General features: G+C 38.3%; 1 protein-coding gene across 2 annotated transcripts in view; it reads right to left on the bottom strand.

Annotated features, from left to right (window-relative positions):
- Positions 1–18,351, bottom strand: part of ZNF704 (zinc finger protein 704) — a 159,878-nt gene that overhangs the window by 101,105 nt on the left and 40,422 nt on the right. For both annotated transcript variants that reach the window (XM_054595171.1, XM_054595172.1), the window contains exon 2: positions 16,224–16,459. In XM_054595171.1, coding sequence (XP_054451146.1) covers positions 16,224–16,459 — 236 coding nt within the window. The remainder of the gene's footprint in view (positions 1–16,223; positions 16,460–18,351) is intronic.

Below are 18,351 nucleotides of genomic sequence, written 5' to 3'. Positions count from 1 at the left end.
AAAAAACAGTCTCCATAATCTAAACCCATGTACTTATAGCCCCAAAGATTGGGATTTATTATCAAGAAATTAATAAATGAGACTTTGATTATTGTTATACAAAAGAACATATTTTTAGGAAGTCCCCTTTAGTTGTGAAATATGGAAGTAAAATATATTAAAGAACAGAAGAGGCTTGTTTTTACTGAATGAGCATGACTGAGTAGAAGTGGAGAGTGTATACTTTAATTGCTAAGATTACACCAAATATTTGAACCACCACAGTAACCTCATGCAGAGGAAAGATTTCAAGCACTATTTTACGTCTGCTGTGTGCTCCTTCAGCTCACAAGAAGCTTCTGGGACAGCATCCAAAGAAATCAGGCTATCTGAACACCTTTTTCAGAACTGCTGCCAGATCTTTTTTTCTTTACCCTTCCTTTACCTCAAAAGTTATACACACGAGGCACACACATGTGCCCCTTCATTCTCCTTCAATAAGTGATAAAGGTCTAATCGTGTCACTAACATGTTACTAGGAATCCTGATGTTCCTACTCAGAATAAGAGTAACATCAAACCCATAAGAATTAGGAGATGGAATAGCTAAGGGAACCTTGCAACAATTATAGCCATGGCGTCATGTGGGGGGCGGGCACCATATCGTTCTAAACTATGCAGAATGAAGTCATCAGAAACCTAAATGGAAAAAACGTGATTTCAACAGAGTCAATGAGAATGGTTGATTTATCTTATTTTCTATTTTATTTTTGGACAGCAAGGCAGGTTTTCATTGCCTCATGTTCACCCTTCCCCAGTATATTTTCTGGTGACAACATCACAGCCCAGTTCCCCTCCCTCCCATCACTCTCTAGGGTCTGTAGTTCACAATGGAGCTAGTGACTGAAAATGACTGGCAGGTACCACCAGTGTGCTGTGAAGAGAGAAGTAAAAATTGTAACGGAATTTCCTCCTCCTTCTAGGAATTAACATTTTAAAAAAACTATATTGTATCAAATCTTAATTACAATAAATTTTCCATTTAACAATGCCTACTCTGATGAGAAGGGAAACAATTTTTTTGCCATCTTGTAGCCATAGTGACTCATCAGGTTCTTATTTTCCCATATTAGCAGGATTTCAAGTCTATTTTCAAATTTCAAAATCAAAACACCAGACAGCATAAATTTATGACACATTTTATTTTTCTCATTAAAATTCCATGCCTAAGAATAATCAGAATTTTTTCCAAATGTGGTGACATGATTTTTAAAAAGTGCTGAAACAATGAAAATAGTTGAATACCTCTACAAACAAAAATGAAAAAACAATAGAGTAAAACTTCACGCAGCTGAACCGAACTCATCATCATAAAAATCTAGCAAATGTCAGTCTTGAGGTTATAACTCTTGTCTTTTTTGACCATGCAATTCACAACTTTTAACAAATCATGATGGGGAAAAAAAGAATCAGTGAAACTGGAAGAAGGCCAGACTACCAGTTGCCAATTTTAGATCCAGTCTTTCTTTCCTACCAGAATGTCTGCTGGATTTGGGATGACAATGTTCCCAGCTAAAAAAATTAGAAGTGGTCAGGTGACAATTCTGTCCAAAGATGTACCTGGAAGGCATAGGGTGGGGAACTCAGGGAACTCTTCACCTTTTGCTTTTTTCCCTTTGTCTTATCTCTGTTGGGAGAAGATTGTGATATCAGAAGCTCCAGACAGGATCTCAGTCAGGGTGGGTGACCGCCATTTGTGCGGAAGGTGGAACACAGGGCTCCTATGACATCCTGAGCTACTGTGTAAGCTATGAAGTGGTTTCCTTAGGTCTTCTTAGTACATGGAGGAGAAAAACTCATTTGCTTAAGACACTCCTTGTGAGGTTTCTACTACATGTTGCCAAACTCATTTTAACTGATAAAAATAATGTTGAGCACCCTTATGGACTTTTAAAATACCCACTTAAAAACAACCAGTATACTAAGCACTACCCATTATTGCCTATTCTTAAAGCAGATAACCCAAGGATCTCTCTTTTTTTTTTAAAGGTTTTATTTATTTATTTATTTTAGAGAGGGGAGGGGAGAAAGAAAGAGAGGGAAAAAACATCAATGTGTGGTTGCCTCTCACGTGCCCCCTACTGGGGACCTGGCCCACAACCCAGGCCTCTGCCCTAACTGGGGAAGAACTGGAGACTCTTTGGTTTGCAGGCCGCATTCAATCCACTGAGTCACACCAGCCAGGGCAGGATCTCTATTCTAAAATTAGCCCTGGCTGACTAAGTATAGTGTCCTGAAAGTAATGCAATGTTTTCACTAAGAATAGATAAACTGAACGTTTTCATTGTTTGGGGGATAAGGGACATCAAAGCACCACAGGGTGCCACAGAGAGAGAGAGAGTTGCTCAGGGTTTCTGGGAGGGCCACTGATGGTGGGGATGCCAGAGAGAATGACTCTGCAAAGCAGTTGGATATAAGAGACATCAAAACCCACAAAAAGTATGCATACTCTCTAACAAGAAATACTTTTTCTCAGGTTTATCATTTGAAAATATGTAAGAATGTGCACCAGAACTGTAAGGTTGTTAATGTGGGTGCCACACATAAGATGACTCCCAGTGATCTCTGCCTCCTGTTATTCTCCACGAGTGTGGGCTGGGCCAGTGATTTGCTTCTAACAAACAGAATGTGGCAAAGATGATGGGCTTGTATGTCTTTGATTAGGCAACATAACATTGTGACTTTTGTATCGCTGACAGACTCCTTCCCTGGCACAGTAAAGGCAGGAGATTCTTTTAACATATCAAGAAGAAGAAGGGTTCCTTTTGCTGAAGTTGGTTTTGCTGAAGCAAATTGGCAAATTGGGGAGTCCCCATGGCAAGGAACTGAGAACTACTGCCAGCCAACAGTCACCTAGGAATGAAGGCTCTCCATCCAACAAAAGTGAATTCTACATCAGTCACATGAGTTTGGAAATGGTTATGTCCCTGGCTGAGCAGCCACATAAGACCCAGCCCTGGCTAATACCTTAACTGCAGATTTATAAGAGATCCCAAAGTGGAGGACTCAGCTAACCCATGCTCAGATCCCTGACCTACAGAAACTGATGTTTGTTCTTTTAAGTCAATAGGTTGGGAGATTATTTGTTAGGCAGCAATAGATAACTAACTCAGTTAACTACAGTGCTATTTGTAATAATAAATAAATGAAAACAACCAAAATGTCCACTAGAGTATTGATTGAGTAAAAATATTACACATATATGATAGAATGCAATTCATCCACTAAAATTTTGCTCTAGATGAATATAAATAAATATTTATAAAGTATGTCTGCAGTGTATTAGTTACAATATATTTTTTAAAAGTTGAAAACAGACTTCTGGTCAAGGTGGAGGCTTAGTAGATATATTTTGCCTCCTCACACAACCAAAAGGATAGCAACAAATTTAAAAACAAAAAACAACCGGCACTGCCATAAAATCGAACTATATGGAAGTCCAACAACCAAAGAGTTAAAGAAGAAACATTCGTCCAGACTGGTAGGAGGGGTGGGGATGGGCAGCCAGGGCAGAGAGGACACCCAGTAAGGCAGCGGCTGGAGGACCAGGCCAGGAGGCTGCTGGAGGTCTGGGGGGTCCCACACTCACATGCAGATAAACTGGAAGGAACAACAGGGAAGCAAGATAGTCTACACAACCCAGGGTTCCAGCACAGGAAAGCAAAGCCTCAAAACTTCTGAAGGTAAACACCTGTGGGGGTTGCAGCAGGGGGAGAAACTCCCAGACTCACAGGAGAATTCACTGGAGAGAACAACAGGGTCCTAGAACACAAACCCACCCACTTGGGAATCAGCACCAGAAGGGCCCTATTTGCTTGTGAGTAGCAAGGGAAGTGACTGAAAGCCAAGCAAGTAGCACTGTTCCCTCTCGGACACCTCCTCCCCAGATAGCATCACAATGCAGCAACATGGGTTGCCCTGCCCTGGTGAACAGCTAAGGTTCCACCCCTTCCAACATAACAGGTGCATGGAGACAAAGAAACATGGCCCAAATGAAAGAACTGGTCAAAACTGCAGAAAAAATAGAACTAAGTGATGAAGAGATAGTCAACTTATCAGATGCACAGTTCAAAACAGTGGTAATCAGGATGCTCACAGAAATGGTTGAGTATGGTCACAAATTAGAGGAAAAAGAGAACACTATGCAAAATGAAATACAGAAAAACATACAGGGACAGTGAAGGGAAGGAAACCAGGACTCAAATCAGTGATTTGGAGCAGAAGGAAAAGATAAACATTCAACCAGAACAGAATGAAGAAACAAGAATTCAAAAAAAATGAGGAGAGGCTTAGGAACCTCTGGGACAACTTTAAATGTTCCAACATCCCAATCATAGGGGTGCCAGAAGAAGAGGAAGAGCAAGAAATTGAAAACTTATTTTAAAAAATAATGAAGGAGAACTTCCCCAGTCTGGCAAAGGAAACACACTTCCAGGAAGTCTAGGAAGCCCAGGGAATCCCAAAGAGGTTAGACCCAAGGAGGCACACACCAAGTTATATCATAATTAACATTACCCAAGATTAAAGATAAGGAGAGAATCTTAAAAGCAGAAAGAGAAATGGAGAGGGTTACCAATGAAGGCATTCCCATAAGACTACCAGCTGGTTTCTCAAAAGAAACCTTCAGGCAAGAAGGGGCTGGAAAGAAGTATTCAAAGTCATGAAAGACAAGGACTTACATCCACGATTACTCTATCCAGCAAAGCTATCATTTGGAATGGAAGGGTAGATTAAATACTTCCTAGATAAGGTAAAGTTAAAGGAGTTCATCATCACCAAGCCCTTACTATATGAAATGTTAAAGGGACTTATCTAAGAAAAAGAAGAAGATCAAAACTATGAATGGTAAAATGACAACAGACTCACAACTATCAACAATAGAACCTAAAAACGAAGAACAAAAACAACAAACTAAGCAAACAACTAGAACAGGCACAGAATCACAGAAATGGAGATCACATGGAGGGATAGCGGCAGGGAGGGGGAGAGGGGAGAATGGGGGAAAAGGTACAGGGAATAAGAAGCATAATTGGTAGGCACAAAATAGACAGGGGAAGGTTAAGAACAGTACAGGAAATGTAGAAGCCAAAGAACTTATATGTACGACACATGGACACAAACTAAGGGAGGTGGCGGGGGCAGGGGTGGTTCAGGGCAGAGGGGAATAAAGGGGTAAAAAAAATGGGACAACTGTAATAGCAAAATCAATAAAATATACTTTAAAAAATAAAAAATAAATAATAAAAGTTGAAAACATTCTGTGCCATATAAAACCGTTACTTGGAATAAATGTACTTCGTATGCATGCACACCTAAAGAAGTGAGTAGAATCATACATAGCAAGGTGTTAATAGTAGTTATCACCAAATGACTGCCTTCTGGGTGTTCCTGGTTTTATTTCTTCTGCTTATTTATGCTTAGAAATTGTTTAAAATGTGCACTGCCTGATAATAACACAGTTCTATGTGCAAGTAATAGGAAAAGAAAAATAAACAAAAAAGAATAACCAACAACATAGAAAAACACAATAAATCAAGGTTTCATTCATCCTTTTTGTCAATTGCCTTCTGTGTGCCAGGATGAAAACTGACAGGTTCTTTGATTTGATCTGGCAGAAAAAAAGCAACTAAGACAACAGTCGCCTGCGCATCAGTGGAAGAAAGGTAAGTACTTCATTCTTAATTGCTAAATGCACCAGATGTTGTACCATATAAACAAATTAAAGAATTTCAAATAATGTTGCAAAAACATCATAATCAATGCAGATGGGCAGAAATCATTCTATAGAAAACATCTGAAATTGATACTTGATATAAACAATAAAAAATGATATCAATTGGACAAAAGTGAGAGATAAAGTTACAAGAATGAGAGAGTCTAGGCAGTGCAAGTACAGACAAATGAGATGTAGACACATCACAGAGGAACTGTTAAGGAAAGCTTAATGTTGTTTTGGTGAGTTTTGACTTTTTTGCCTGGCTGATCTGTTTCTTTAGAATATAAGTAATTTTAGGGCAGAAGCTTGAGTTTCTTCAATTCTATTTGTCTTATGAAGAAATACACCCATATAGCAATCATTCGGAGTTTGATTCTAGTGATAATTACCTAGGAAAAATATTAGAGCAAGTCGACTATCAACAAAAACTGCTACTCATTTTGTAGCTTAACATTTCAAAAATCTTTCTAGGAAAGAACCCCTATAACAGACACCACTCAATATCAAAATACTTTTAGTAGACAAATCATGTCTGTGGGGCAGCAAGATATCACACTGAAAGAAACTAAAAAGTGATTTTAATTTCCCAGCGTGTCTCACTGATTCCCAGGGAGAAAGCTATGCAACATGAAGCTAAAGCTGGTAGATGAAGGAGCTCAAACAGGAAAACTGCCAAGGTCTTTGCAAACAAACACACAGTTAATTATACATTCTTCTGTTTGGACACACAAAGCTGTGTCTGGGTACAAACCAACAAGTGGATGTGAGTAAGTTTGGAATAAGTGAACTAGTGATGGGAAACATAAAATGATTAAACTTCACTGAAACTTGAACCTCAGGGTTGGAAGAAAATCTCTGGGATTATGTTCTCTGCTTGGTCTCCCTATAGCCCAATGAGTAGAATTTCAAGGAAATTTTCATGTAAGTTTATGAAAACAGAAGTGAAGAGCTACAGCATAAATGTATGTGAAGCTCTGCATGGAGACAGAAGTCGGGGTTGGGGGTGAACATGGAACTGAGCAAGCCTGGGTTCCAGTCCAGCAGATGAGTGATAGAACTTATGTCGGCGATACAGAGAGGACTGACATGAATCTAGCAGAGATATAGAGATATACAGGGGAGAGAGACAAGAAGCTTCAGCACCCAAAGATGTAGAGACAATGCAAATGAATGACCCCTGAGTTTCTAAATGGACCGACCTACCTACCTTTCTTCCTTCCTTCCTTCCTTCCTTCCTTCCTTCCTTCCATTCTTTTGTTCTTTGATGCTTTTTGCTCTTTTTAAATGGCATAGCATATAAATGGCACTGTAACTTGTAATTTTGAGGTATAAAATGTGAAACATAAAACAAAGGGTTATAAATCAGCAGGGGACCAATTAAAATACTTAGACTGTCATTCAAAAACATTCCACAGAATGTAATAAAATGAGTGGGTGGTTGGTTCTATTTTAATAACTGAAGGCTGCAGAAAGATTTTATTTCTTCCAGCTATCAGCCAAATATATCCAGAACTGACTGCAACATGGGAAATACACTTTTATATTATGTTAAGCTAAAAAAATAAAAATGAAATGTCTCAAAAGACTGCATCTGAAAAATGCTCCAATTCACAGGAAGGATTATGCTAGGCTAAACTACCCTTTAACTTCAGTATTTTATAATGATATCGATAAACAGTATTTGTGCAATTAGTATAATAATAAAATTATGTTCAGCTGTTATTCTACCATTTTATCATAAATATGAAACCCATCCATGTTTCTCAGTGAGAGTATACTGGCGTTTGGGGTAGGAGAGTTATTGATTGTGCGGAACTATTTTTGCACAACCAAAACTGCCCCCAGACATTTCCAAATGCCTCTTGTGAGTAGAGTGGGTCTTGGTGACTGTGTATTAATCACCCATAGAAAACAATTGATTTTGATTGCTCTAAAATTTGTGTCCTCTAAATGGTATAACCATTTACTCCTCTGAAAATTGGATCCTTATTCAGATGCCAAAAATGTCTGAAAATACTGTTAATGTTCCAAATTGTGGGATTCTATCTAATGATACATATAAAAAGTTGCAAGGAGCCCTGGCTGGTGTGTCTTAGTGGATTGAATGTCAGCCTGTGAACCAAACAGTCACCAGTTCGATTCCCAGTCAAGGCACATGCCTGGATTGCAGTCTGGGTCCCTGGTTGGGGGAATGTGAGAGGCAACTGGCTGATGTGCCTCTCGTACATCAGTGTTTCTCTCCCTCTCTTTCTCCCTCCCTTTCCATCTCTCTAAAAATCAATCAATCAATCAATCAATCAATCTTAAATCACAAATTATTTTAGAGTTGAATTAGATTTATCATTTAATTTGGAGACCCAAACCCTAAAGTAAACGCTGACTTCTCCTGAGATCAGGCAGTATTTAATGATGAATCCTAAGGTTTCCTGGTTATCTTTGCTGGAAGGGATTTTAACAGCTCAACCAGTCCAAGTGCCTAAAACATCTGTAAAAACAGATGACAAATGGAGGTTTTTGTGTACCAAGGGTAATAAATCAGTGGAGTGGAATTCAAGTCTCTTGACTTTAGGGGACAGCCCTTTTCTCTGGTTTACAAATTTTGGGATTTCAAGACCCCACAATATTAAGAGTTGGGAACCAACAGGAGGTGCTAATGTGTTAAGTTGTCCACAAGTAAATATTAAAAACAATCATCTACTACCCATCGCCATGATTTCATAAAAGAAAAGCCATTCTAATGCTGAAAATATAGCAACTCCACAAAAGACTGACTATCCTTTCAGCTGAGAATTTCATCATGGACCAGTGTACAGAGGCTACACTAGGTCACTTAACTTTTACTCATTCCTCATTTCTGATCAGCACTGTAGGCACTCAGCCAGTGACTACAAGGTTTATGATTCTTCCTTTTAACTATTAGTGACATGATTAAACTGTAAATATAAAATATCTTGCCACTGAAGTAGGCAAAGACTAGGCACATAAAACCCCATCCTTCACCAATAGACCAGTTACCTGCTGTGGAAGTTTTAAGATTGGGGACCCACCTTGTCACTCAACAGAATTACCATTGCCTTTTTGGCTGTGATCCTGCACATTTCTGGCTGGTGATGCTCCAGCTCTGGGGAACAAGGAGAACAAACTGAAGTGAAGAACCCTAATTTCTGAGCCCAAAGTAGAACCCACACCAAGTCAATCACAGGGTTTTGGTGGGATTGGAGGGACCCACCTTGATCTAAAATCTCCTCTTAGATAACATGAGAAACATTACTAGCAGTGATTTCAGTCAATTCAGAGAATCAAAGCCCCTGAGAGTAAGGGATGAACATTAAAACTAGATACCATTCTTCTCAAGTAGGATTGTTAGTTTTTTCTCTCTCACTAAATTTTGAAAAGCTTGGTCATTTGTTTTTAGTGTCCAAATGTACAGGAATAAGAAAACAAAGATAATGTATTCCAGCCATAGAATTAAACATACCATTTTCCAAAAGATGGATCATAATTCTGGCTGTAGTAATTGTGGCCTTTTCTCCCCTCAACATGGTCATATTTATGTAAAACTATTGCCTATTTTGACTCTCAGTTTTTCTCCTTACTCTGGACTCTCACTGAGCTCTGGACATCTCACACAATAATGCAACCATCCTGGGCTGCACTCTACAGCCCCAAGCTGTCACCTTTGCTTCTTGGCCCCCATCAGTGTCACCTTGAGACAGCATGGCTGTCCTAAATGTGAGCACAGGTGGGCAGCAGGTGTGTGTTTCAGAGGATGGAGCAGAAAGCAGCATCCCACCCCCTCCAACAAGAAGGAAGCCTGTCAGCATATTAGCAAACAAAGTCATTCATGCTCAATGAGTTTTAAGGGATGCCCCACCAATGAAAATGGGCAAAATCTGAAAAATCAGCTTTTAGAAGGTGTTTAAATCCATTATTTGAACAAAATTCTTAGCTTAAAAAAATAATTTCCCATTTTTCAAATAATGTGGATGGAGCAGATCACTTTCACGATGCTCAAAATTCTTTTCGCTCTGTGAGCTATAAAACCTGCCTTTGGCATGACATGGCAACCATTGCCCTGTGCATCACCACGGTACCTGCGGTGTGCACGTCACCATGGTTTCTAGCTATTATCTGGATGAAATACCTACTTCATTGCGGGCCCAGGTAGGCAGAAGAAAAGACTTGTGGTTTTTCTTTATGTGGATAATTAGAATTTATAGAATTAAATTACTCAAAGCCAGGGGAATAAAGAGGAAGGAACAAAGTGATAGGCTCAGAAAAACTCAATGTCTTTTCATTTTTATTCTTGGAGACAGGTTCTCTTCCCTATTAAGGCTATTTCCTCTGGAGCCAAATGGACACATGGAGTTTCAATAATGTAGAGGCAGAGGACCATAAGCAGGAATGGGAGATCTCTCCAAGCCACTGGGAGATCCATGCCAACGCAGGGATTCAGCCTGATTCTGACTGGAGCGAACAGAGAATAAGACTGTTACCAAACCAAGAAGCATCCCTCAGGGCAAATGTCTCTGCCACTGGTCATTTCTAGATATGACACCACTAGGCAGGGCCATGTTGTTCTACTATGGAGATACAAAGAAATAGTTCTCATTTTTTCCCAGTTTCACCACACATTGGAGGGATGAGTGAGGCAGAGCCCCATGCTTTTGCTACAGATGCTGGAAGAACTTGCAACTGCTGTGGTACCACGCCTGAGATAAAGAAGCCAACAGACTCAGCTCTGCTGGGCATGATGCTGAAAGAAATACAATCAGCATAATTACAGCAGAGCAATGCCTCCCTATTTACAGAAGGAGTGACTCCACGTAGAAAACTCTGAGCCTGGAAAACACCAAGTGCACCAATGAAATGGTGCGGAAACCCCTTCTTTGCAGATACACTGACATGGCCTCTTGCTTGTCCAGAGGGTGGGCACTAACTTGGCTCTCGGTTCCACACTGAAGTGGTCCAGGGCTGTGGCTCTCTGTCACAGCTAAATGGACTTTGCCACTGTGATGAAATGAGGCAGCAAGCCCTCATGGCCACTACTAATAGATAAAATCTCATGCCATCAGACCCCTACAGAACACCTACCCAGTGGAGAGAGTATATTTTTGAAATGATGAGAAAGAAAGCTTACTGAATTCTGTACAAGAGAGGCCTTGGGACAGTGTGTCACAACTGTTACTTCTCAATGGACATTCAATAAACTTCAAACAGTTATCAAAAATTGACATAAAAAGTTAGGCAAAAGACAATCAACGAACATTTTTAGAGCAGAAAGTGTGGACAACAGGTGAGTTAACCTAGCTATGAATATATCAGCTCTCCTTAATGTATTTCCACTTGTTTGCATAGAAAAATAGTTGAGTTGTTAAAAAAATACAAATATTTATATAGCATACAATTGTATACACTGATGAGAGGAAATAATCTATCTTTTTATACCCATTCCTATGGTTACAAAATATATTGACAATTTAATTTAGCATTGCACAAGCAAACTAGCACTTTGAAAACAAAAACTGACTATTTTAAAACCACAAAATGGGCTTTTACTTCTTTTTAACCTTAGCAGATTGTGGGGTCTTCCTAGTTTTGAAAAAGGTAATAAAGACCCAAGCCTTCTTGGTTTTCTCTGTCCAGCCTGATCACACCTGTGGGAGATACAGGTGACTGCTCAGGCTTCAACAGCAGTGCTGGGAGCAGGGTACCTCTCTGGTGGCCCGAAAGCGAGGTAGCCAGGAGAAGAGACACGTGTGGTGCCTGGACCTGGACATATGGGGGGAGGTCAAGGGACTTCCTGGGGGTAAACATGCAGCAGAACCCCCAAATTCTTCTCCACTAGATACAAGTTCTATTTTCTAAGTAATTTTTATCTCCAATATAGAAACACATTCTTCAAGAATCCTCCCATTGCTTAAAGTCATATTCTTCCTGAAGTGATCTGAAATGCCATTCAAAGGTATCATTGAAGAGCTCTCTATAACCTAACAGATAAAAATCAAATTCCCAAAGTATTCCAAGTTAAGCCTAACTTTCCAGCCTTAATCCTTAACATTTTCCTACTTAGAACTCTATAGCAGGGAAGAAAACATGAGTTAAAATTTAAAAGAATTGGTAACAGTTTAAGCCAATAACAAAGTAAACCCTTCCTACTTAGAAGTCTTTTTTTTAAATGATACATTTGTTGCATTTCTAAGTTTACAAGTACCATGTATTAATGAACTATTTTGTTATTAGTGTGTAAAGAGGCATAGCAAATGCATGAAGTGTGTTGACTTGATGTGCTGGGGTGGCTTTCAGGGTTGCTACTTCAGAGGATGTCACTGCATCTAGTAACCATGAAAAAGGCTCTCTCACACTCTGGGAATGAAGCTGCTTTTATGTTTTTAGAGAACTATAACTGTGACTGTACCAATTTAACCTGTCTTTGACTTAGATGGAATTTAAATATGTCAAGAATTATAATTGTTTAACATAACAGTTATACACAGCTGGGAGTCATTCCTGAGGGGGCATACTGGAATCATGCTGAGTTTTCCCAACTAAATATCTCCTGAGCCACAGATGCTGAAACGTCTTATAGGGGAGGCATCTTTCCCCCCACAACCCTTAAGGAACACGGCCACAGAAAGTTACTGTTCCACTCTATTAGTCTGAGTAGAAAAAAGAAACCACTATCTCAGGGATAAATGTTAAGTTTCACTGAACTGTACAACTTAGCCAATAGTTTACTCGAAAGTTGCAATGCCCAACACATTTGTCACTCTCCACATGTGGTTATCGATCACTTGGAAAGTGTCCAATTCAAGGTGAGATGTGCTGTACCAGTAAAATACACATATGACTTTGAAGACCCAGTATGCAGAAAAGAATGTAAATATCTCACTAATAACCTTTTATATTGATAATAGAAAATAATGATATTTGGATATAGAAGGTTATTTTCCCTGTTTTTAATATAGCTATTAGAAATTTTAAAATGACATCCTGTTTTTAATATAGGTATTAGAAATTTTAAAATGACATTTGTAGCTCACATTATTTTTCTACTGGGGAGTGCTGCTCAAATGTTATTCTTTTAAAATAAGTAAATGCTCAACCTCTTTTAATTATTTATTTGCCTTTAACTATTTATATGCCTTTCTGTAATAAAAGCAGAATATAGGATTGATACTGGCAGAGGGAGGTGGGTAGTGGGAGGCAATGGAATGCAATTATTTCTATACCTGACTATTTAAACTTTGAACAGATATAGGGAGGAAAAGGTTATTGAATCAAATGTAAACATAAATCAATTCTGAGAGGTGATCTATGGCATGGGTGCTACCAAAGCAGGGTGATGGCCCTCTGAAGCATTCTGGAACATTCCAGTGTAAGCAATCTGTGCCACAAAGCCAGGGTCTACCTAGCACAACGTGCAATGGGTCCGCCTGAAGTTTCAGTGGTTAAATTTTCTCTAGTTTGCTTCCAGAAAGGATTTACATGAAGGAACTATTATTAACTATCTCAGGGCTCTTTGAAAGCAATACCTGCAAATGTGGGAATGTTGCACTTTTAGAATTTTACTTCATAGCTACCCAGTTCATTCAGAAAGCATAGCTCTCGAAAATAGAAAAGTGACATAAATTATTAATTATTTTAAAAATTCATATTAACAACCCAAGTTTTAAATTCACAATGCAATTCTAAACAGGTGACACATTCTAAATTGATACTATTGTGTGCTTATAATAAAAGGATCTATAACACAATTATTGGAAATTGATGAATCTTCAATGTCATGAAGTCAACACAAATAAGTATGTAAAGTTTTCTTTAAAACACCTATATACACATACACACATCCTGAGTCAAACTTATGTCATAAAACACAAGCTTTCCTAAGTTATAAAGGAGAAAAGACATCATCAATCCATGTTATCAGTATTAGTACAGGAAAGAGAACTGGCAATTCAGAAAGGTTCTCTGCCTTACTAACTTCCTTCATGTTTTTGTAGAATATTAGGAAAGTCAATTGCAGTGTATGTGTATTTAAATTACAGAAATTCAACCATAGGCACTTGGCAGGAAGAGAGCGCTATTTTTTAAAAACACAAAACAGAAATCCCACCATTCCATTCAGTGAAATTTTGCCCCAGAATAAGAAGGGAGAGAGGCCTGTCTTTTTAAAATTGGTTTCAGATCCCAAGTCTTTCATGGTGGGTCTCACAGGTGATTAAAGGCATTGCAAAGAATATTTTGTCTGTACCTAATCTTTACTTATTTAAAGACAACAAGACATGTTGACTTTAGAATGTAAATCCCCGGCAAGAGGACTTGATTGTGTTTGATGACACAATGTATTTCATTAAGTCAATGTCAATTATAATCATTCCCAGCACTTTCCTGTCTCCATCCTTCTGTCCATGATTTTACTTGTGCTTTAGAAAGATTTTTTGGTTGCTGTCTAACAAATGGACAGAGTGAGTGAGAAAGCAGGGACAACAGCTAATTGTTGACCTGAATTACTAAAATGATGGAAAAGGATAAAAGTGGATAAAGGTTTCCTGGAAAAGATGCCTGTATAGCTATTTCATAGAGAGTGCTTCAGTTCTTAACAGGAGTCCACAAATTATATAGGATTAGTATTTGGCCAACATGAGTGGGTACATTGATATTCTCTTCCCAATGAATATATTTTTACATTGAATAAGATAAGCTTAAAGTGACCTTTATACTTTCTCTCTTCTTCAGTAGTTTCATACTAGTCACAGAATTTATGACCTGTACAGTGTTAATGCATTTAAACATTAAACATTTGCTCCAGAAACTGCTGGGCTCTGGAGATTCAGAAATAATGATACCCATTTTGCCTTACCTCTCACTTAATTCCAAATGTGATATAGGAGACTTCTACAGTGTGCAGAATATAAGAGACAGAGGAGAAAATGTAGATAACACCACTGAAAATGGTAGCCAAATTAAGCTCACAATTTTCCATTGTACATAAAGGATATCACTTGATGCTCAGGTCATTTCCTAATTTTGAACTCTAAAGTAACAAGTTTATGAAATTCAAACTATACAATTCTCAGAATCATCCTATAAGAAGAAAATGATTTCATTTTATACAGCAAGTAATAAATATGATACCACTACATTTTAAAACCCTGAAAAACAAACAGTATTGTATGGTTCTTCTTTTTCTTTTTTCCTCCCAATAGCAACCTAACAATCTGGCAGTTTCTAATAAACTGCTGTCAGGTATAGGAATATTTTGGTCCCAATTTTCTTTATTCCCATTACTACTGGTTTGCTAATAGATTTCTTTAGCTTTAGGGTTATAATTAGAACACAGTTACTACTTTGTATAATCAAATTGCAATTGCCACTTGGGTGCAATCTAACCAATTTAAGTATCATTGTGTCAGTCTGTCCAAAACAAACAAACAAACAAACAATGCCTGGCAAAAGAGAATAACAAATGCATGCTCTGACCTAGGTTGTCTAATAAGGTTTGCCTAACTTTAGAGTTTTCTCTCTCTCTCTTTTTTTTTGTAGAGGATGGATAGCAAGTGATATTAGAAATAGCAATGCATTTTAAGGTTATATCATAGTATGGAAATGATAACAAATGAATGTTCTTCAATACACTCTAATGATGGTCAGAAATCTACCCCAGTCGTAGGTGCTCCTGGCTGATCATGTCACATTTCTGAGTCTGCTTTACTCACTTGTAAAATGAGAATTATGATACCTCACTATGAGAGACATGCCAATTTTTTGGATGCCCCCAAAATCTAGGTGAGATAAATGATAAGCAAGAAAATCTGCAGAAGTTCTCATGTGTATATTCTGTTACTGTTCATTGTCATTCTGCCATAATGTTGTCCCTGGTTCAACCGTACCAGATATGGCTTAAATAAAATTATAATGTGATAGAAGCCTTTTGATACTTCAGATAAATTCTGTTGGCCCTGTTTTAAGGCAGATCTGTCTTAAAAGGATTACCAAGATATAAACCAGGAATTGCCAAACTTTTTCTGTAATGAGTGACATAAGTATTTTAGGCTTTGCAGGCTACCTATGATCTATATTACATAGTCTCCATATTTTTTAACCCTTTAAAAATGTAAAACCACTCTCATCTCTAAGGCCAGGGCTGAATCTGTCCTTCAGCCCTAGCTCCCAAGCCCCTGACCAAAGACTGGATGTCCTTGCTGTTAAGTGCCTAGACGCAGTCCTACATTCCATGTCTCTTCAGTTTTTTTACACTTTTTTTTTGCTCTTTATTATTCCTTTGAAAAATCTAATAAAATTTTCTTTTCTAGAGCTAAAGGAGTTCCAACTACCACAGCCTCACAGTCATTTCTCAGAAGCTCTGTTTCACACAAGCAAAGTTCTTGGCCAAAAACCCTACCTAAGTCACTATGCTTTGTGCCAACCTCCCGGGCAGACACAGAAAAGGTCTCATGGCCCCTTACCTTGCTGGAGGAACATCAATGTTGGAAGAAACAACTTTTCGCTTTTGCTCCAGGAGACAGATGGAGCGGGTGTTTTCTTTGTCATGGTCAAGGGCTCGGTTCACTGTTTTGGTGTCTACCGTTTTCATGTCTTCCTCCAAGGGGAACAAAGGCTGATGAGACATTTTTTTACTTGAGTCCCGTTTTAAGTCCTCTGGTTGAAATGTGAAGGTCATTTCCCGCTTAATGCTCCCCACCTGTGAAACGAACGCAAAAATTCTCACTTGCACCCATGTCAGCTCTGCATGACCATGCACAGGTGGCTACGAGGAGACCACAGACACTACCCTCCCTGTTCATCTTGAAGACTGTATAGTTTAAATGGGAAAAATGTAACATAGAAATAAAATACCTGACACTACAGAATAATATACAATTAATGCATGCTTTGTCATATGCAAACAAGAATCATCAGGACATGAGAGAAGCCCTTCAGGCACACCAGAACTTCAAAGGCTTGAAAGCATAAGACTCCGAAAGAAAAATCTAAAAATTTAAAACAACGTTGTTTTCTACAACTGAGAAAACTCAGTAACTCAGTAAATTCTTAAATATTTCATGCTGATTATGTTTCACAGAAGATAGCTATAAATAAAAAACCAAGCCTTATCTTTGTGAATACGGATCTTGACCATACTCTTTGATTCATGAAGAATTAGTTTTTGTCCTTTATCTGCAGCAGGTAGTTTCTTAATGAAATCCCTCTATTAATATGATGCTAAAAAAATATATTAACTTTCCTTACTGTTGACTAAATGCAATGATGCTTAAGGTTTAAAACAAATCTGTTGTAAAATTAAATTTCAGGGCATTGAACCTAGTTATTTCAGAATCTGGGAACTCTGCGAAAGAAGACTGACATTAAAGAAAGGTTTTTGTAAGGTGATGGGTATTGTAAAGGAGGTTTGGAGTGAACTTGATCAAGTCTTAAGTGTACAAAGAAGAGCCAGACTATCTAGTAACTTGGATCCTCACTCATCAGCGGTTTCAAAATATGCCTACAAGACATGTCACAGGTCCCCAGAGCAGTCCATCCCCTTGTGGACTTTCTGGGGTCAGTAAATCTTTGCCCACCCACTCAAATAAAAGACATGCTTGTTTGTTTCTTTTTAATTTTAAGAGAAGAAAAAGCACAAAGAATGTGATCAAATAGATTTAGAACTTTAAAAGCTAAAACCACAAACTTAAGGAATTTTTTCAGAATAAAATGAAAATAGGATGTGTGTTCAAGGATAGCAGAGACTAGCAAATTATGGTATTAATGGCTAGATATTCTCAAACTAAAGGAAAACTCTGAAGTACGTGTATTTTGGAGTCACAGGACCTGCTCACGGATGAGAACTGCCAGAGTCCTGGGATGACTTGTGCCTTGGAAACCACTTATCTGTTTCATATAAATAAGCTCCCTGCCTTGTTGGCCTGCACTTGTGAGGGAGGAGAGATCTTTCATGTGCTCTGGGCAGACTGAACCTCAGCTTCACGGGAGGACGGTCAACTACTTTGGGGCTACGTGTTAACTCATTCAAAAGTTACCGCATTTCTTAGAATGCCTTAATGAGTCTGAGAAAATAAATGCTTTTAAGAGCTAGCTGTTTTAATGACATCAACACATAATAGGAATAAGAAAATATTTCAAACTTCCAAAAATGCAATGAATGTTCAATAACAATGTAGTTTGGAAAACTGATAAATGTAATTGCAAATATTTTAAATACCCATCTTTAATCACTTTCTATGCACTTCTTCTGCCTGGAGATGTGAGAGGGGGGTGTTTCTTCACTTCCCAATTGGTGTTACAACAGCAATACACTAAACACCAGGCATAAAATATGAAAAGATGAAAGGCCTGGTTCTCATGATTATAAATAGTTTCTCCCTGTCAAGTATTACATTAAATAAACAGTTAAGGAATCATTACTTTAATTTGTAGCAATAATTGACATCCATATCTCCCTTGGGACCAATTGCACTGGTTAAAAGAATTCAGTCCAAAGAAAGGTGGGGTTGAGGGAGAACACTACAGGAACCTCAGCTTTTAGCCTCAGAAATGTAGGAAAAAACCAAAGCATCTGAAGTGAATACAAAGTGG

Source organism: Pteronotus mesoamericanus, unplaced genomic scaffold (genome assembly GCF_021234165.1).
Source record: "Pteronotus mesoamericanus isolate MK-2021 breed Mesoamerican mustached bat unplaced genomic scaffold, CSHL_Meso_final scaffold_54, whole genome shotgun sequence".
Taxonomy (NCBI): Eukaryota; Metazoa; Chordata; class Mammalia; order Chiroptera; family Mormoopidae; genus Pteronotus; species Pteronotus mesoamericanus.
Note: the sequence above shows the minus strand (reverse complement) of the source record. Positions and strands in the feature narration are given on the sequence as shown.